Source organism: Lathyrus oleraceus, chromosome 5 (assembly GCF_024323335.1).
Source record: "Lathyrus oleraceus cultivar Zhongwan6 chromosome 5, CAAS_Psat_ZW6_1.0, whole genome shotgun sequence".
Classification (NCBI taxonomy): domain Eukaryota; kingdom Viridiplantae; phylum Streptophyta; class Magnoliopsida; order Fabales; family Fabaceae; genus Lathyrus; species Lathyrus oleraceus.
In genome coordinates this window covers 542,932,776-542,954,852 of record NC_066583.1, presented here as the reverse complement: position 1 = coordinate 542,954,852, position 22,077 = coordinate 542,932,776, and the positions used below count along the sequence as shown (strand labels likewise).

General features: G+C 36.5%; 1 protein-coding gene across 1 annotated transcript; it reads right to left on the bottom strand.

The window, feature by feature from the left end:
- Positions 1-8,318: 8,318 nt before the first annotated feature.
- LOC127086253 (multiple organellar RNA editing factor 8, chloroplastic/mitochondrial) lies at positions 8,319-11,015 on the bottom strand. The gene is made up of 4 exons (XM_051026971.1): positions 10,529-11,015; positions 9,934-10,031; positions 9,780-9,845; positions 8,319-9,172 (listed from the first exon to the last, which is right to left on the bottom strand). The coding sequence occupies exons 1-4, from the start codon at positions 10,924-10,926 to the stop codon at positions 8,511-8,513; spliced, it is 1,224 nt and encodes a 407-aa protein (XP_050882928.1). The 5' UTR covers positions 10,927-11,015; the 3' UTR covers positions 8,319-8,510.
- Positions 11,016-22,077: the final 11,062 nt, after the last annotated feature.

The window sequence follows — 22,077 nt, the reverse complement described above, 5'->3', positions numbered from 1 at the left end:
CTGAACATAGTCTCTGATAAAATGATGTTTTATTTCAATGTGTTTAGCTCTGGAATGTAGAATGGGATTCTTACTTAGACAAATGGCAGCAGTATTATCACAGAAGATAGGAATGTTACTCTCGAAGATTTGCAGATCTTCTAACTGATTCTTCATCCAGAGCATCTGAGTTGTGCATAGTGATGCTGAGATATATTCTGCTTCTGCAGTAGATAAGGCAATAGTTGACTGTCTCTTGCTAGCCCAGGATATCAGATTGTTTCCCAGAAGCTGGCAATTTCCAGATGTGCTTTTTCGTTCTAGTCTATCTCCTGCATAATCTGCATCACAGTAACCAGAAAGTCTATACTCTGATGTTTTCTCATACATCAGGCCCAGGTTAGGAGTTCCTTTCAGATACTTAAGAATTCTCTTAACTGGTGTTAAATGAGATTCTCTAGGATCTGATTGGAATCTGGCACAGAGACAGACACTAAAGAGAATATCAGGACGAGTAGCAGTCAGATAGAGAAGAGAGCATATCATACCTCGATAGAGCTTCTGACAAACCTTTGCGCTTACTTCTTCCTTTTTAAGAATGCATGTTGGATGCATTGGAGTTTTTGCAGAGTTGCAGTCAGCCATGTCAAATTTCTTCAGAACATCTTTAATATATTTGCTTTGATGAACATATGTAACTTCTGAAGTTTGGTTAATTTGAATTCCCAGAAAGAACTTTAGTTCTTGCATTAGGCTCATTTCAAATTCTGCCTGTATTAACTTAGAGAATTCTTGACAAACAGAGGCGTTAACTGAACCAAAAATAATATCATCAACGTATATCTGGCATATCATGAGATCATTGTTAAGGTTCTTACAGAAAAGTGTGGAGTCAACTTTCCCTCTGATAAAATTGTGTTCCAGAAGAAAATTGCTTAAACGTTCATACCAAGCTCTGGGAGCTTGTTTAAGTCCATATAAAGATTTTTTAAGTTTAAAAACATGTTCTGGAAAGTTTGGATTTTCAAAACCTGGAGGTTGGTTGACATACACTTCTTCTGATATATAACCATTAAGGAATGCACTCTTGACATCCATTTGATATAATTTAATAGAATGGTTAATAGCAAAAGATACAAGAAGACGAATAGATTCTAACCTTGCGACTGGAGCAAAAGTTTCATTATAATCAATACCTTCTTGTTGACTATAACCTTGAGCTACCAGTCGAGCTTTGTTTCTGACGACTTCTCCTTTCTCATTCAGCTTGTTTCTGAATACCCATCTGGTTCCAATAACGTGAGTGCCTTTGGGTTTTGGAACAAGATCCCAGACATCATTCTTTGTGAATTGATCTAATTCTTCTTGCATGGCCGAAACCCAGTCGTTATCTTGAAGTGCTTCATCACAGGACGTAGGCTCAATCAGAGACACTAGTCCCAGAGGAGTATCTTCAGAGGTCCTGAAGGTAGATCTGGTTCTGACAGGTTCGTCCTTGTTTCCCAGAATCAAATCTTCAGATACGTTGATACGACTTTTAACTTTCTTTGGGATTTCTGGGAATTTAATTTCTTCAGAGTTCTGAGTGACAGTTGCTTCTGGAGCTTTATCAGAACCTACAAGAGTGATTTCTAAATCTGCAAAATTTTCAACTAGCTTTGACTTTTCAGGGTCAAGCTTATCATCAAATCTGACATGAATTGATTCTTCCACAATTTTGGTTTCTGTGTTGTATACTCTGTAGCCTTTAGAGCGTTCTGAGTATCCTAACATAATACCTTTCTGTGCTTTGGAATCAAACTTGTTCAGATGTTCTTTAGTGTTTAAAATAAAGCAAGAACATCCAAAAGGATGAAAATATGAAATGTTTGGTTTTCTTCCTTTACACAGTTCATAGGGAGTCTTTTCCAGAATAGGTCTTATAGAGATTCTATTCTAAATGTAACACGCTGTATTTACAGCTTCTGCCCAAAAGTGCTTTGCCACATTAGTTTCATTGATCATGGTTCTGGCCATCTCTTGGAGTGTCCTATTCTTCCTCTCTACAACTCCATTTTGTTGTGGAGTTCTAGGGCAGGAGAAATCATGGGATATTCCATTTGAGTCAAATAATTCTTCAAAATCTTTGTTTTCAAATTCTCCACCATGATCACTTCTGACTCTAACAATTTTAGCATCAAATTCTTTTTGCACTTTGGAGCAGAAACTAGTGAATACAGAGTGAGACTCACTCTTGTGCTTTAGGAATTTCACCCATGTCCAGCGACTGTAATCATCAACAATGACTAGTCCATACTTCTTTCCATTGACTGATGCTGTTTTCACAGGACCAAATAAGTCAATGTGGAGAAGTTCCAGAGGCTTAGAGGTAGAAACAACATTTTTCTTTTTAAAGGATGTTTTTGAAAATTTTCCTTTCTGACATGCTTCACACAGAGCATTTGAAGAAAACTTCAGTTTAGGTAGGCCTCTGACTAACTCGAGTTTATTTAGCTGAGAAAGTTTCCTCATGCTAATGTGGCCCAAGCGTCTATGCCATATCCATTGCTCTTTGTGAACAGACATCAGACATTTAACATTTTGTTCTTTTAAATCAGAAAGATTAATTTTATAAATGTTGTTTTTCCTCTTGCCTGTGAAAAGGACAGAGCCATCGTTCTGATTAATGGCTTTACATGTTTTTTGATTAAAGATTACATCATAACCGTTATCACTTAATTGACTTATGGATAACAAGTTATGCATTAATCCTTCTACGTAAAGGACATCAGATATAGAGGGAAGAGTACCATTACCAATAGTTCCAGAGCCTCTGATCCTTCCTTTCTGATCTCCTCCAAAGCCTACAAATCCAGCGTCTTTAAGTTCCAGACTTTGGAACATAGACTTTCTTCCCGTCATGTGTCGCGAGCATCCAGAGTCCAGGTACCATGACTGGTGTCTGAACTTTGCTGCATAGGATATCTGCAACATACACAATCTTATCTTTCGGTACCCAGAATCTCTTGGGTCCTTTCTGATTAGTTTTCCCAGAGTTTCTTATGACTTTGGGTTTTCTAGCATTTTCAAATTTTTGTTCTTGTGTGTGTGTATAGTGATATGAAAATGGAGATTTAAGTTGGTCACTAGTAGAAGTTTTATCTTCCTTAGGATCATACCCAATTCCCTTTTTATTGTTCTGACTGACTCCATAAATCATGGATGCCATAATACTCCTACCTATTCCATTTTTCAGAAATTCTTGAAAGGCTTCTTCGTATTCATAAATTAATTTATTTGAAGTTTGTGGTGCTTGAGACAACACTTCTTCTAATTCTAAGCTTTTTCTTTTTGCTCCATCTCTTTCTAGTGTTAAAGATTTGATTGTATCTTCCCGCTCTAGAATTGTCATCTCAAGCTTGCCACATTCTTCAAATTTTGCTTTAAGACAACCTTTTATGTTTTTAATCTTTTGTTTTAATTTCTGATATGAGCTAAGAGTTTCTGACAAGCATGATTCTAGATCAGATCGAGAGAGTTCAAAAAATACCTCTTCAGATTCTTCATCTGAGCTGCTCCTGGATGTGGTAGCCATAAGTGCCACGTTGGCCTTTTCATCAGAGTCAGATTCTGATGACCCAGATTCACTATCATCCCATGTAGCCATTAATCCTTTCTTTGTCCTGAAGGTATTTTTCTTGAAGCTTTCTTTTCTAGAATTATCTTTCTTTAGCTTGGGGCATTCATTCCTGTAGTGACCTGTTTCTTTACATTCATAACAAGTAATATCTTTGTTAGTTTTACCTTTTGAGGATGATTCTGATCGATCCCCGCTGGGTCTTGGTCTTCTGAAGTTGTTGTTCCTCTTTTTCCAGAGTTGTTTAACTCTTCTGGTCAGGAGGGACAATTCTTCTTCATCATCAGAATCTTCTGGTTCAGAATCATCAGTATCTTCAGTTTCTGCCTGGAGAGCTATGGTTCTGTCAGGTTTGCGTCTTTCATATCTGGACTTTAATGCTACGGACTTGTTCCTTTTCTGAGGCTCATCTTCCTCTAGTTCTATCTCATGGCTTCTGAGGGAACTGACAAGTTCTTCAAGACTTATATTGTTCAGATCTTTTGACAGCTTCAGAGCAGTAACCATGGGTCTCCATTTCTTTGGCAGACTTCTGACTATCTTTTTGACGTGGTCTGCAGTTGTATATCCTTTGTCTAGAACCTTGAGACCTGCAATCAGAGTTTGGAATCTAGAGAACATTGCCTCTATGGCTTCATCATCTTCCATTTTAAAAGCTTCATATTTCTGGATAAGCGCCAGAGCCTTTGTCTCTTTGACCTGAGAGTTTCCTTCATGAGTCATCCTCAGAGAGTCAAGTATGTCTTTGGCTGTTTCTCTGTTGGTGATCTTTTCATACTCGTTGTAAGATATAGCATTGAGGAGTATGGTTCTGGCCTTGTGATGATTCTTGAAAACTCGCTTCTGATCATCTGACATCTTACTTCTGGGAACTTCAGCTCCATCCTCTGTGACAGGAGGTTTGTATCCATCTGTGACAATATCCCAGAGATCAGCATCATAGCCTAGAAAGAAACTTTCAATTCTATCTTTCCAGTAATCGAATTTCTCTCCATCAAAGATAGGAGGCTTAACATTGTAACTATCCTTTTCATTTGTGTGGGCCATAGTTTTTCTCGTTCTGGATCTCTCTACACTGTTAAGTGTTTGATTAGAAAATCAATAACAGAGCCGGAGCTCTGATACCAATTGAAGGTGAGAAAAACAAGAAAGGGGGGGTTTGAATTGTTTGGAAAATAAGCGCTTTTTCAAAATGAAAATCACACAAGGATTTTATACTGGTTCGCTTATAACACAAAGCTACTCCAGTCCACCCGGCCAAGGTGATTTCGCCTTCAACAAGGACTTAATCCACTAATCTTGAAAGATTGATTACAGACAACGTCTAAGAGAAAGATCTCTTAGTCCTCTCAAGTATACAGACTGCACAGAGTCACTTGAGGAAATACAACAAAAATGAAAGCTTATGTAATCTAGAGTGCTTCTAAAATAAGCAAATATTACAACATTAAGAACAAGGTGTTTCACGTACTAAGCAAAAGCTTCGTGAAGATTGAGAGAATAAAACGTTTTTGTGTGTTGATGTTTCAGTAAGATCTTGTAATATTGTACTTGTACCTCTCAATGTGATTTGCAGTCCTTTATATAGAAGAGAAGGATCCGTTGAAAAATCACAGCAGATAATGACTCTTGAATAATAATTAGTGCCATAACCTATGTTGCTTGTTGCCAAAGCAACTTTCTCTTCTTGAATGACTACTTTCCAAAAATAGTTCCTTTTCATTTGAATTTGGAGTTAACGTCTCTTTCAGTATAAGGAAGTCCATTTCCATAACTTTACTTGAAGTTAACGTTACTCTTCCTTATTTAGCAATTCCATAATCAGAGTCTTCGTGTTTCTGGAGATCTTGGAATCTTGCTATCTAACTTCTGATGTTGATCTCTTTTGAGTTCTGATGGTTTCTTCAGATAGCGCTGAGAACTTCTGGAGTTTGACATACCGTTGTTCAGAGTCAGAACTTCTAGAGCGTACTTCTTGTTCAGATGCTTCTGATATTTTGCTGTTTTGCTCAGAGTTAGACTTTCTTGAACGTGTTTCTACTTCAGATGCTTCTGGTCTTTTGATAATTTGTATCTGATATGATTATGTATCTGATGATTTCTTCCTTCTTTCCTTAGAACCCTGCACACTTAGAAACTTTTCGTTAGGGTGCCAATTTTGGTTTCATCCTTTGTTATCATCAAAATCATGGAATCTGTTGTAGAACAATTTTTGTTCTTACAGAAACAATTGAATAGAATTATAGATTAAATCATTCATGCAAAGTCAAATCAACATATTGTCCAACAATATTGAAATAGGTTCATAAAAATACAACATAACCTAGAGAAGTTTACCTACTCATAATTCAAAATACGATACCAAAAACAATTGAGGAGAATTGCATATAAGATCCCTTGAAGGATTGGCCTCCAAATGCTCTCAAAAACCACTTATGATGCTGCAAAATCCAACTTTCTATGCCAAAATTTGTCACCTCTGAGAAAGTGAAGAAAACCCCCTTTAATAGTCTTCAAAATGGACCAGAACGCGTCAGAAAGCCCAGAAAAAGGAGTCATCACGCGCATGATGACCTACATGACGCGTGTGATGCAACCTTTATGTCCATATCACGCGTGCGATGTTGCGTGTGATTATTCCAGTGGTTGCACGTTTTTGCTCCCTTTTTCACCTGATTTTTCACTGAGTCAAATTTCGCCACACTTAGCTATTTTTTCCTCATTATTTGGTTTTTATTCTTCAATTTTGCTCCTCTTTAACTTTTTTAAACCGTTTCTTCAGCCAAATTCATGCAATGATGGACAGTCATCATAACCCAAGGGCCTCCGTAGGTTTGAATGATTAAGAATTCCATTTAAAGACGTACTATGAGACTTAAAAATAACGATATTTGGAGGCATTTCAGAATAATTTAGTTGTTTGTAATTTTATTTTAATGATGATATGGTGTGGAATTTGAAATCAAAACCAGTTTTTAAATATTCGCTAAAACGTCCCACGTTTGGCATAAATGTAGTTTGTTTCAAGAAAGCAATATGTTTCCCCTGACACCTATAAAAGGAATTTTTCAACCCTTTTATTAGACCAAAATATAAGTTTAAAATTTATTAGTTTTCTTGTGTAGGTGGTGCATGTGGATATATTATACCATAGATAAACCTCAAATAAACTTATATTAGTCGGAGGTTCATCTCTTTTTCTCAAGGGCGTAAAATTAATAAAGATATAAAATTAATTTTATAATTAATTTTTTCAATACAAATTTTCTACAAATAGGTGTCTTATTTTGTGTCCCTAGGACATAAGTTAGCATTATCCTAAAATAAGTCAGAACATAATTTGAATGGATAGATTGAACCATTTGTTTTGATTTTTTTTTGTAAATGATTTTTATAGTATAATATATTTTGATGTAAAAAAAATTTAGAAAGAAATTGTCATAAAAATTTGGTTTAAATAGTTATTCCTAAAATATTATTGTACATATTTCATCATTTTATAGAACTATTTTTTTTTATATCAAAATTTTAAAAAATCACTTAATTTTAAAGCTATTTCAAATGGTTTTTCATAAAAATCAGTTTTGAAACAAGAACTGTGATTTTGATTGTACTTTGATATTCAATAATGTAGGTTTATGTTATAGTATATCAAAATTAGTCTTTTCATTTATAAAAAAAAATTAGAAAAACTTGTAATATTTTAAAAAATATTTTTATAAAATTCATTTTCACCGTATAATTGATGGGAGATGAAACACGAAGTTGAGTGGAACAGAATAAATCAAAGATTTCATTTCATTGTTCCTTTTTTATTATAATTGGATAGAACAAAAAGAGATTCATTCTATTACATTCGCTCTAAATAGTCTAAATTGAAGGGAATGAAAATTAAATAGGATTGGATTAAATACGATAGAATAAAAGAATTCATTTTTACACTCCACCCCATTCGTTTTTATAAGAATTTAATTGAAATACACTGACAGTGTAAAGGAATTATACACCGTCGATTAATCTTAGACGTCAGATACAAACGGGTGATGGTGATGAATCGATAGTGTAAATCTTTTTCCACTCAGAGTGCATAATAATAATTACTTTTTTTTGTTACAAACAATAGAACAGTCCAAAGATACATACACTCTAAATTTACAAATAGAACAATCCAAATATACATACACTCTAAATTGCAAAGATACATACACTCTATATTTACAAACAATAGAACAAAAGATACATACATTCTATATTTACAAACAATAGAACAAAAGATACATACATTCTAAAGCATCGGATGAAATAAGACACAATAGGTTCATCAATGATCTATTGCTTTTATTAATTTGTTTTTTTGTCAGTCTTGGGAAGGTTAGGTTCATGTTTTTTTTGTCACTCTTGTGAACGTTACGTCGTTGGCTTGAATGATGTTCTAATAGGCGGCATTAAAAAGTACGCCCAATTCATTTTTGTTATTGATAGTGATGACAGAAATTGTTGGACCACTAATTAAACAATTTTCTTCAGCGGTTACCCATTTATAAATTTGATCTTGAATATAAATATCAACCGTTATATTAAGAAATTTCCAATGATGTTCACAACTCACCAGACACACCACAAAGTTTGTATCTATTTCATCGGAAAAGCTTCTCAAGTAGGCACTCGCAATTTTAAGTTCTTATATCCTTTGATTTTCTTTAAAAAATTGAGCTAGCAAACATTTTTCAAGTCACACACTTGAATAGAAAAGTGGATCAAATCAAGACTCTTGTACAAAATGTCAAGGCCCCATTCATTACATTTTTACACAATCTATGCTGGCTAAGAAGCTTATAACTAGCTCACAGTTTGGTGTACCATGCTGAGAGGGTATCCAGAACACATCATAGACAATTGAATTTATTTGATGAGTCTACTGATTATTTCCCCATCCTGCATTTGGCGGCAACCCTCCCATGTTCGGATTTTGTTGCACGCCTCCATTGTTGCCAGGGTAGTTATTTTGAGGCATACCATATCCACTGTTCGGAGGAGGAGGGGGTCTGCCCATGTTAGGAGGAGGCCCACCCATATTGGGAGGAGGGTAACCGCCAGTTGTGTTGTTAGGAGCATATCCGCCTGCATTTGGAGGGGCATACCCTGCATTTGGAGGGGCGTATCCACCTTGATTGCTAGGAGGGGCTGGAGCATATCCGCCAGCATTGTTAGGAGGGTACCCGCCAGCATTGTTAGGAGTGAATCCACCTGCATTGTTGGGAGGGAACCCACCAGCATTGTTGGGAGGAAATCCACCAGCATTGTTGGGAGGAAATCCACCCGCATTGTTGGGAGGGAATCCACCCGCATTGTGAGGTGGACCAGCCATATTAGGCCCAGGATTCTGCACTGGAGGCCTAGTCTGCATATCTCTGTTCACCACATTTTCCCTTCTTCTGTCAAAGTTTCTTGACCTGTCAGCATTACGAGGTCTGTCATTGCGCCTGTTCCTTTCATTTGCACGGGCATTGTTCCTAACCCACTCTTCATGGTACTTGGGATCATAAGGAACAGCTTGCCCATTAATAAAGGGCTCACCTGGTGAGAGGGAAACAAGAAAAGTACACCGTGGGTATCAAACAAATTGCGGTCATTTTACATCAAGAAACAGGATATGTTATGGAAAGACTATATACGCTATACTTATTGTAACACCTGATATTACTAAACTCAAAGTATATAACAGCTCAAGTTAATCACAATAAAAATCAATAAGACTAATGTGCAAGCTAAAAGTTAATAACAAATGATTATTCTCTGGTGAACTTCAGCACTTAATGTACCACAAAAGGTTACTAAACATCCATTCCTTTCATCTATAAAAGCAATGAATCATTTTCAAGGAGGTTGAGTTAAAAGATTATGTGACAGGTAAATATAGATTGAGTACACAGCCCAACACTGATTGATTAGAATAATTGAGAAAACAGTTATGCTATATCTATCAATAAGTCAATGCTTCTAGAATGCCTACACCAAAGTCTTAAATATCTACATAGCATTTCTTTAACAGATCATTTCATCTTTCTACTTTATTATACTTCAATCTAGGGGTCTTGTGCATATTATTCCCTATATAGACACAGTTGAAGATATTTATACACCTTAGATTGAATGAATATAATTAGAAGCCATGAGACTGTACCTCCATAATCTTTCTCCTTCACATTCAAATATGAATCAGGTAGAACCCATCGAACTTTGGGAAGTTCTGCAATTTGAAAAGTACAAAACACTTGATATAAAAGAAAAAACAAAATTCAAAAGAAAGTCTTTGAAATTAGAACTGTGTACTATACCTTTAAGTTTGTAGGAAAGCTCTTCAGACACAAGAGCTCCAAAAGCAAAGTAGTGTCTAGTTGAAACAGAATATATCTTCATCCTTGCTTCTTCCTCACTGTCAACAAAAAACAACACACACTCAAACTAAGGGTCTATCTGAACCGGTCTATTTGAGCTTATCTACGGGCATAATCACTAGTGAGATGGTTTCAGAGAACTTATGAAAACAACTTGTAACATTTTCATGTTTTTAGCTTCTTTGCTTATAAGCTCTCCAAGATTGAGTGAAAAAACAGCTTATAGCATATACAAAAAAAAAACATTTTAACTTTATTTAATATTTTGTCATAGAAATAGCTTACACCTAATTGCTTATCAAGATAATAACATACACTATAAGCTGCAAATTAAGCTGTTAACAGCACATAAGGGATTAAACAAAACACAACTATCCATTCGCACACATCCTTCAGAGTCACTATTCTCAATATATATCTATCATTTATTTTTACAACAGACATTCCTAAGCACAATAGCCAAAATCACTTTTTTTACTGAAGAAAACCTAGGAAAAAAAATAATAAAAATTGAGATGATTTTTGCGACGATTACCTTCCACCGATAACCTGCGCCAGTGTTTTGATGTAGCTATCAATAATTTCATCCCTTGTGGGATCACCTTCAGGCTTCTCCATAACCACAAGCCAGTGTTCGAAATCGCATCCATCGAGCAAGATGGTTTCCTTTGGGGGACGGTTGGACCAGTTAGGGTTAGGGTCGTTGAGTGAGGAAGTGGTAGCGCGTGTGGAGAAAGAGCGGAAGGAGTTAGGGAGAAGGAGGACACGGCGGGAGACGACGGAAGCAGCGGAAAGAGGACGGAGTCGGCGGAGGAGAGAGATGGCGGATGAAGAGGGGACGGTGATTGTGGTAGTGGTGGAGAGTGAGCGAGAGAAGAAGGAAGCTAGGGTTTGGGTTTTGGGAATGACCCGGGAGAAGATCTGGGTCGCCATCGTTGCGAATGGAGTGAGTTCAGGAAATGATATTGGAAATGAATTAGGGTTTAGGGTTTTCGGATTTCTTATAAGCTATGCTTCACTGTAAAATATCTACAAATATATCTCCTTTTTCTTTTAATTTTTTATTATTATTATTATTACGTAATTAATATTATTCTTGTTTTGTTTTTTTTAGTTCAAATGATTAATTTCACTCTCAACTTAATCTAACACAAAAATTATTTACATTCAGTCTAATTTGAAATCGAAATTTTATTTTCCCTTTTTATATAGTGTAATGTATTGATTAGTTTGAATTTGTCAATATTTGAACAAAATTAAAGGACAAGAGTTTTAAAAGAAAATCTACAAATACTGTCTCAGTTGCAATATCTGTTGTGTTAGCTACACTATTTTTAAATTTCAACAAAATCCGATCCTATAAACAAAATTATTTATAAAAAGATATAACTTTCATACTCTTTGGCTAAGATTTTCTTTGCTATGAATCTATTTATCTCTGCATGCAAATTATAATATATGAATATTATGTTTCTGCGAAAGACTCGATTTGTAAAATCTCATATCTTATCTAAATTTTAAATAGATCAATAAATATATATATATATATATATATATATATATATATATATATATATATATATATATATATATATATATATATATATATATATATATATAAATAAAAGAGGAGGAATCACATATAAAAAAAGTATGATTAAAAGTTATTGAACATGTGATTCCATATACAAAAGTGAGTGGATGATGAAGATTTAAAAATTAATAATTTTAAAATAAAATTATTTTATAAGAAAAATAAGCGGGAAAAGTAAAGAAAACAAATGGAAAGTAAAAAGTTAATGAAAGAGAGATAACATCTTAAATTTATAGAGGTTTCGTCTTAATAAAGTGACTTACTTTTCTCTTTCAATAATTAATTTTGAGAGTATCCGATAATGTTTGAGAGCTTTTAGAATATTAAGACCACGAACCTCCTTACATAAGAAAAAATAAATTTTAGTTTTACTTTCAATCAAACGACGAAAGAAATGAGATAGTTAGTTTTCACATCAAACAATGAACATAACTTTGAGCAGTAGTCTTTAAGTCAAACGAAGATTTTGTACAAAATTTTCTCGAACAAAGATGGAGTTTTGACTAGAGATATCTTTTAGCGCTTTCAGAAACATTCTTGAATTTAGTGACAAAATTGTTACGAGAAGGACATTATCATCTCATGAGCACTTCATTCCAAAACATTCAAAAAAACATGAGATATGTCACATTTCTCCCTCTCTCTAATCATATGAGCACTTCACTTAAATATTCTTGTGGATGAGGCTTGAAATATCTTCAATTCATACACCATCATTATATGATATTACTAGTGATCATAAAATCATAACTCTTTAGCTTTATTCTGAGGAATAGCTTGATCAACCACCTTGTGCATCTTTGATTGCTGCCTTTAGTACTTGCTTGTCTTTTTATGAATTGTTAGCATTAGGATCACTTTATTAACTCGTACAGCTTTAAGTGTTGTCATCATCAAAACCATGATGTTATTATGGTCAGACATATCTTGCTTATATATATGTTTTGATCACTTCCTAATTAAACTTACAAGCACATAGTTCTACATTCTCCTCCTTTTTTATAACGAAATTTTATCTCTCTGGAAGGTGGTAAAGGAAAATAGGTAGATAGAGTTTTGAATGGTTAAACTCCCTATCACATGAGTAGAGAGTATACTTTACTTCCTCTGAGAGTGTATTTCTCTCCCTTTGTCATAATAAAAAACATAGAGATCCATGTTTGTCATATGTTGAGGCGGATTGTATACATGACTTGGAGGTAATGGCGGTGGGTGATCGTCATCTTCAATATTGTTGTTCAACATATGATCGACCAGTGTCTCGGTTTCTTCTTCTTCATCAACGACGTTGACTTCTGCTTCTGCTTCTAGGTCGGCTTCATCTGAGTTTTCTGAATCAAATTCATTAGATTCAGCTTGATTAGTTATCTGAGATTGTTGAGATGGTATACTTTGTTAAAAAAAGTAATATATAACTCAATAGAGTTGTAACCAGAATGTTCGTGACTAACAAATATATATTCAGCATCTTCATCGTCCCGTACCTTTAGCGGGTAAAATTTACATTGACTGTTCTCGAAATAAATTGGATTTTGATACATGATTTGTGACACAAGACCAGATCCTATGCAGAACTCTATTCGTTTTTTCAAATGCAAGAAATTTAAATTTATCTTGATCGTAAATCGAATAGTATCGGTGTTTTGAAACCAAAACATATATACATCACACTCATATGTCTCACAGTTGCAGAGAGCATTGATAATATATTTGGGTGCATATGACATTGTAATATTTGGGTGCAGATGAATAGTAAAAATTTTTTGGTGCATATGAATTTGTGTTGGTTTGAGGATAACATAGGAAGACACTTAAATAGAAGGTGACATGACATGCATGCAAGACCTAGCGCCGTTCTATTTGGCGCCTGCATGCATCATTTGTACATGGGTGACAGTCCATATGACGCCTTGTATGTGCAGACCTCGAGATTCGGCATTGCATGCAAATAACCATGCAGCCTATTGTAACACCTCAAAATTTGCCCTCCTCTCTTGGGACTAGCTTAACATATTGCATATCATTTTTTAGGTCATTAGTCATTGCATCTTGGCATATCATGTGGCTACATTGAGCAAGTCATCCTCCTAAGTCTTGGTCAGAAGATAAAGGGGTTAAGATGCAAGCTAGGGTTTCATTGGACTGGATCATTAATCATCTGAGGATGTGTGATTCAAATTAGGGTTTTGATTCTCAAGGAGATTGAGCTTTATTTTGGTTGAAATGATACATCATCATCATGGTTTTATCATCCAAGAGATTGATCAGATACCTTGAGATTAGGGTTTTGACCACTGGTCAACCCTAATCATCTGCATTGGGCCAATCAGGGCTTGTGAAGGGGATGAGGTTTACAATGGATATGGGGATCATCATGTGATTATATTGAGCTTATGAAAGCTAGGGTTTCATCATTGAGCCATTTCATCAGGAGTTTGAAGCTCAAGTTGATCAATGCACAGCAAATTCATCTATCAGTCAGAAAAGTCAACTGTGGTCAACTGTGCCTGAATTGATGGATTTGGAGGTGGGAGAGGGTTAGAGACACTTCATTCATGTCTAGACAAGTTTCATTTGACATTTCAAACATCAAGAATGAAGAAAATAAAGTCAGATGGAAACTTTCCAAAAATAGAAAGTGACTTATAATTGAAAACTGCCAAAAATGGAAAGTTTTTTTACCTCAAAATTACGTGTCCAAAAATGCTTCAAATGGAAATTTATTCAACATGAAAGTTGTAGACCTTGCTCTCACCTTTCCAAAAAGTCCAAGAACATGAATTTCTCATGTGTGGTTGGCAAGTTATGATCAAATCATTTTCCAAGAATGTTGATTTTCAAAGTGGCATAACTTTTGAATGGAATGGCCAAATTGGGTGATCTTTCTTTGAGCAAACCACATTTGACATGTACTTTCATGATGCATCATCATATTTCATCAAAAATCATCATAGCAAAATGGCCTTTTTCAAGTGATTCATTTTGAAAATTGGTGGGAAAAATAGTGGATTTCCAAAATACATGGCATTTGCATACAAAACCAATTTCAACACATTCCAAATGACAAATATGACTTGTTTGCACTGGTTTTCTACTGTTACATTGGATGCATCTAGAAAAGGGCATTTTGGCCAATTATGCATAAAACTCACTTTGCTAATTTCACTTGAATTTGCTAATTGTGATTAGCACTTGGATTAACATGTGGTATAAAACATTAATCATAACAGAAAATGCATAATCACACTTCACAATCTCAGATCTAACAAACTTTTCATCCAATTCTCTCCAATTTTCTCAAAACTTCTTCACACTTTTTTTCACATTTTCCATTGAATTCATCATCTGTTGTGCTGTTTCTTGCTAGATCCTTTTTCTGCAGGACCTTGTGTACATCTGTTTCAACCAAATCGTGGCCATAGCATTGAGGAATTGGACTGTTGAAAGCTTGATCATCCATGGCAAATTGAAAGTTCTTCGAGCTGGTGCACAATTGAGCTGATCTATTCATTTCATTCAACTTCTACATCACTAAGCTGCATCTGTTTTCAATTTTTGGACCTGGAAGCTCACGATTCAACAGCTGTCGTCATCAAGAGGTTAGAACTCGATTTCCATAATTCTCAAAATCATGATATGGCTTGTGTAGATCTAAGTTTGTAGAGCACGTTGCAACTTATAGTTTTGATTTCCATGCTAAATTGAATGAGATATCTTGATTAGAAGTTTGGATGTGAAACCTATTTTCGCTCGATCCGTGAAGCATGGTTAGAGTTAGGTCAAATGCTTGCCATATTCGTGATGTACATTGAATGATGATTCCATTGATATATCGTTTGCTCATTTTGGTTGAGATTTGTTCATGACGATTTCTGGAAATTATGAACACTATGAATGCTTCAAGAACTCGTGTCCAGCATGCGTTTGATCGTGCTTTGCCTGGTTTCATGTTCAAATTCTGTTTCCCGCGGATCCTGACCAATTGGAGCGTGCCATGGCGTTTTAATGAAACGCCGCGTTTCATCGTGGCAACGCCTATTTACAAAATTGCCATTGTGACATTAAATCACATTATTTCATTTTCTTTTTTCCATTTCATTTCATTTTGATCATCCATGTTTAAAAATTCATAAGTTCTTCATTTTTTATCCAAATTTGATGAGGTTTTTTTCACCATTCTCCTTGTGATGTGTAGTTTTTTATGGTGAATTTTAATATTTTTGTGCACGTGTGAATTTAAAAAATGCCTAGGGTTTGATTGAATGTATGCTTTGTGTGTATGTCTCACCATTTTGATCATAAAATCTTGATGCTTCCATAGAAATTCATGAAATTTTACATGCATATTCTTGATTCTTTTCTGGTGATTTTGATATGTGGTTTGCAATTTTTGAGTTCCTGGTTGATGAGATATGATTTTTTGAATAGAGGTGTGACAATTTGTGTCACACCATACTTAGTGCAATTTCATGATTTTATTTGCCATGCTTGTGGATATTGGATTGAGCTGAATTTTTGCATGATTGATCATATGGATGTTGAGAATACATGTGAATTTTTCTGGATTTATTGATTGCATTTCCTAATTGATTGGAATTTTCTCCCCTGTTTGGTCATTTGTTGATTTTTTGTGACACATGTTTGTATTTGCTTTGTGAAATTCTGGTCATTAATTGGATGTATGTGAAATTTGGCATGTGTATTGTGGACATCTTATGGAACATTTTGGTTTTAGTATCATTCATTTATCATGTTTGATTGCTGTTTTATGATTGATGGAAGTTGATGCTTGTTTTGATGCCTTGTGTTGGCTTGCTTGAACTTGTCTGGACTTTTTGAATTTCATTGACCTACTCCCTTTGATCCAAATGAGCTGAAATTTGATATGCTTGACATGTTATGTGTTCTGTTTAGACTTGAATGTTTTTGGAATTTATTGGAATGTTTTGATATTGATTTGATTGTGATCATTCCGTTTGGTCCTTTGAGGTTCCAATTTGCATGTTTTGTGCTATTTTGTTCATGGAATAATATTAATGAATGATATGAATGTGGAATCACTTGGGTTGGTTTTTTGATTGTTTGATTGTGATTTTGGATAATTTTCACTTGCTGTTTTGGATTTTTCATCTCCTTTTGACCCTAGGCTTGTCCTAGTGGTCTTGGTTCTCATATTTGAGTTTGGCTTTTCAGGTTAAGAGGCAAATGCTTTAAGGAGATTAATGCAAGTTGATTGAGTTTGGTTGCTTGTTGTGAACTAACTTGTTTGTTTTGTAGGATGCTTAGCTCACTTGAGTTGCTTGTGCTTTGCACAGATGATTGATTGTGTTGTCTGTTGGTTCTTATGCTGTTTGTTTTGACTTTGTGATTGGTATACTGACTGTATTTGATTGATTTCAGGTACATTAGTTGCTAATAGTTCCTTGAGAACTTGCTGTGCTGCTGTTTGGTTGTATAAACCAATTGAGGTAGACTCTCTTGTCTTCATGTAGTCTGGAAGACCTGGCCTGTTACTTGGCCAGGCAACTGTCTGAAGTCCTCCTTAAGAGGCGATGTTTGTGATTGTTTAACTTTGTCCCCAAGCAGGAAAAGACCTTTGTTAAGGCAATTGGCAGACACAAGAGGTGTGTAGTCCACCTCCTGCTATTCTGTTGAGTCGTCCCTCTGCTCACACCACTGTGTTGATGCATTGAGACATTAACCCAAGATCTTGTACATTTGTACAGTCGAGTCAGAGTCATGAGTGTAGAAGGGTTCCCACTTTCTAGACCCACGCTCCTTTGTCTGAAGCTCTCCCTGGCCAGGGATAAGAGCTGTGAAGTCTAATCTTCACTCACCTTTCATCTGGCTTCACCCTGACTCTCAATGTCAGGGTTAAGAGCTAACATCACCTGACACAGTTGTGTTGCTTTTGCAACTTAACCCTTGATTGAGCCCACATCTGTCTGTATATAGTGTGTGCTAACTGTGAATGTTTGATTTGCTTTGTTTATGCTTGCATGCTTTACTTTTTCCTGGTTAGGATTAGCTTGCTGTTGTGCAAGTAGATAGAAACCATAACATAGGGCAATGATGCATGATAACATCTAGGCTCGAGTCCAGCTCCCTAGTAGTGTGTCTCCCTTTGTATCTGGTTAGAATTTCTTTCCCGTTCAGGGGAACTACGTCGCCCTGATCCTCATGCCAGATGAGGTACGTAGGCAGGAGACCGTGCGAGGTCTCTCCGGGCACTTTTTTTCTTTTTGTGTGTGTGTCATACCCCAAAATTTGCCCATTAATATTTCAAGACATTTTTCAAGGCATTCCGAATCATTTTTATGACACTGATCTCAAAGGAACGAAGGCCCAGCTCACGAATGGCCCAATCCAGAAAATGGCCCAAACTGGCCTGTTCGCTACACGCTCGCCTAGCGAACGTTACGTTCGCTACGCGCTCGCCTAGCGAACGTTCGCTACACGCTCGCCTAGCGAAGCAAACGTTCGCTACCAGCTCGCCTAGCGAAGCTGACAGACAACAAAAATTTTCGGGCTTCGTTCTGAGCCCATTAGGTCATGAAAAAGGGCATTATAAATACCAGCACTTCAGTAATGAAAGGAGGAACGAAAAAAGGAAAAGGAGAACCCTAGCAAGCAAACCCTAGCGCTCACGGACGGAAAACCCTGAAGGAAAAGCCGGCGGCCGCAAAGCTACCTCCGTCCAACTCAATCCGGCTCGCCAATTCAGCATTACCACTCCATTGCAAACAGGTTTGCACTACTATTATCACTTTATTTTCTTAATTCGCATGGGATACCGCTTTATGTTCGTAACTTGCATGTGATATTATAATTGAATTCATAAACATATTTGAGGTTTTGCATGTGAATTTAAGTGTGCCTGAATATTGTGAATGCTGAATCATGTAATTATGTGTTGGATGCCATAAGCCATGCTGCAGGTTGAAGTCATACTATTCTGAAATTCAAAACCCGCAGCCGCTCGCTAGCACATCGCTAAGCGAGCATGTAGCGAGTATTCGCTAGGCCTTCGCTAGGCGAGGCAGGCGCGAACCTGACAGTAGCCAGCTTTTCTGTTATGACTTTTCATTCATGTTTTATCATGACCAGGCATTGTTTATTTGATCCTATTACTGTTGTGATTTCTTTTGCGGTGTAATCCTCGATTGCACCCTGATTTGGTATGCTAACCCGTTTGTTGAATTTTGCAAAGGTTCATATGTCCCAGAAAAAAAGACCGCCGTTAGGTCTTCCACTTTATTTGTGGGATACCCTTGTGGAGGCTCACCCTAAATTGCTTAATTAATTTTAATGTGTTAATTTTAATAATTAATTTTAATAATTAATTTTAATGTATTAATTTTAATGTATTATTTTTAATGTATTGATTTTAATGTGGAGACTCATCATAATCACCTAATTAACTTTAAAATGCGGCCTTTAAATATGTGATCTTGGACCTCTCTTTTGCCTTACGATATTACGGTATTATGGTCATGTCCCGTGAATGTGGGGATACACTTAGCAATGGCCCTTCGATTAAATCATCATAAAATAAATCATAGTCCCTCGGATATTGCCTTCGAATATATGATTTTGTCCCTCGATGACCCTTCGGTGTAGCCTACGGTTAAATGATGATCGTCCCTTCGAATGCTAAGGTATCCTTACAACTGTTGCCTTCAATGACCTATCGATGACCCTACGATGACCCTTAAACATCCAAAGGGTAAAATTACTTACTTCTCAATAGTAAGGACAGTTTTACCCTCATAAGGATAGGAAATGCCCATAACGACCTTAGGAAGGTATAACTCTCAATTACTGGATCATAACCTAAAATACTTTTTACACCTCACACATTTCCAAATTATTTTTTTCTTTTTAAACAACTTTCAAAACTAAACGAGATAACCACTTTGTATACATTCATACAAGAATCATTACAAAGTTAAATTCTCTTTTCAAAACCTTTTCTAAACCGCTTTCAAAATCAAACGAGATAAATACTTTGTATACATTCATACGAGAATCATTACAAAGTTAAACTCTTTTTCAAACATTTTTAAGCAATTCACCGACACTTTTTCAGACAAAAATATAAGTGATCCAGCAATTAAGAGCCCATGGATAACCATGGATACAAAGGGTGCTAACACCTTCCCTTTGTATAATGTACCTCCCGAACCCAAAATCTATTGAGGTCTTTCCTGTTCTTTTCCACCTTTCCTTATTGGATAAAAGAAAAGTCGGTGGCGACTCTTGCTATCCGCGACATTGCGATAAAAAGCAAAACACCCCAAGTCAGTTCACCGTATGACAGAACTGGCGACTCTGCTGGGGATACTTAAAGAGAGGTTACCTTAATAACAAGATCACATATTCACATTGTCTGATTTACTTTTAAGGGATTGCTTGGGTATTCTTGAGTGAAAGATCCTATGCCCGGATCTAGTGTACCTTAGGTAAGTAGCAATAGATCATCGCGACTATCCGGCGTATACTGGAATGGTTAAAATGATGGCTACGGTTAATGTGACACTTTGGTTGTCCTGATGTTCCTCATGTTACTTGAGGAAAAATTTGGCTTCCGCGTGGTGTCACCAAAGCATTAACCAGACCTTTAGAACCCTAATTGACTCATCCTGGCCATTAGAAAGTAGTGAGATAACTGACTTCGGTTCCGACTGGGGTTGGTTGATACTCGATACTACACTCTTTGAGATTGGACTTTAGGGAAGCTTCGGTCAACCGCTTGGTGTTGCACTGAAGTGGACTTAAAGGAAGGTCGATGATCTGAGATCCTTCTAGAACCCGGTTACTATTCTAGGACAGGTTGAACCAACCAAACTTCAGTGGGGAGGGTATTCACCTATGGAACTCATGCAAGCCTTAAAACCTAGGAATAATTGTTGTGTGACATGCTTGTGTTTGCATAACATCATGGCATCATACTAACCATTTCAAGGACTTAGGAATTTAGCTTTGCTCTGTTGAACAGGTTATGACTTCCAGGAAGACTATCCGGATCAATCTTGTAGCAATCTCTCCTCAACTCAAGGATTTGGTGTCAGAACTCCCCGATCATGCTCAGTTCAACAAGAAACATGGTCATCTCCTCAATTTGGTTACCACTGGTTTCAAAGAAGATATGATGAGAGTCCTATTCCAGTTCTTCGATCCTAAGCATCATTGCTTCACTTTCCCAGATTATCAGTTGGTACCCACACTAGAAGAATTCTCCAAGCTGCTTGAGATACCTATCCTTGATCAAATACCTTTCAGTGGTCTGGAAAAGATTCCGAAATCTGAAGAAGTTGCCGCAGCTTTACACATGACAAAGTCTGACATTGAGACCAATTGGGTAACGAGGAGTGGAGTTAAGGGTTTACTCGCCAAATTTCTGGTAGGTAAGGCCCGAGAATTCCTGAAAGTTATGAAGGTCCATGCTTTTGAAGATGTTCTAGCATTGCTAATCTATGGTTTGGTGCTATTCCCTAATCCGGACCAATTCATAGATGTGAATGCTATTAAGATATTCCTCACTCGTAACCCTGTGCCTACCTTGCTCGGAGATATTTTGCATTCCCTTCACACCCGTACTATGAAAAGGCAAGGGACTCTCATGTGCTGCGTACCTTTGTTGTCTAGGTGGTTTATTTCGCACCTCCCTCAATCAGTCTTGAAGAATGATCAGAATCTGAAATGGTCTCAAAGGATAATGGCACTCTCCCATTCAGACATCCGATGGTGTTCTAACTTCAGAGAAAATGTTATCATCATCAACCGATGTGGAGAATTCCCTAATGTACCACTCATGGGGATAAGAGGAGGTATTACTTATAATCCCGCCTTAGCCCTACGTCAGTTTGGGCATGCTCGAAGAGATGGTCCACATGAAATGATCATTCAAGGTATAGTGTTTGACTATGACAATGACTCTCAAGGTCTCCGCCAAACGTTTGTACGAGCTTGGGGCATGGTGAAAAGAAGCAATTTAGGAAAGAGAAACTCCATTCCTATGGAGCCTTATCTCCGATGGGTACGAGCCAGAGCTCGTGAGTTTGTCATGCCATATCTTGCAGTCGAACCATTGATTGTTGAATCAAGTGTCGAAGGAGGTACTACCCAGATCATTTCTTATCCAGATATACCTACTGATGTTGAGGAACTAAAGAGATCCTGGACCCAGTTGAGAGAGGAGAGGGATACTTTCGAAACTCAGTTCAATGCAGAAAGGAAGAAAGTATTAGAGCTCACCAGTCAGCTTAATGAGGAACGAAGACTCAATGCATATCTTCGCCCAAAAAGAAGTCGCCCCTGGGAGACTTGAGCTTTCATTGTATTTTACTATTATTCCTTTTGTAATGAACATTGATCAAAAAAGTAGCAATAAACATTTCTCTCTTGTTGGTGATTTATGCAAAGTTAAATTCCAAAAGTCCTTGAAAACATTTCATGCATTGCATCGCATAACATAACATTGCATAACA

Bases quoted from the DNA above. Each gene is read 5' to 3' on its own strand.
- LOC127086253 (XM_051026971.1), bottom strand. From the start codon at position 10,926: ATGGCGACCCAGATCTTCTCCCGGGTCATTCCCAAAACCCAAACCCTA. The intron at 10,032-10,528 runs GTAATCGTCGCA...TTTTGTTGACAG, and splicing joins GCGCAGGTTATCGGTGGAAG to TGAGGAAGAAGCAAGGATGA. The intron at 9,846-9,933 runs GTATAGTACACA...TTCAAATTGCAG, and splicing joins GCTTTCCTACAAACTTAAAG to AACTTCCCAAAGTTCGATGG.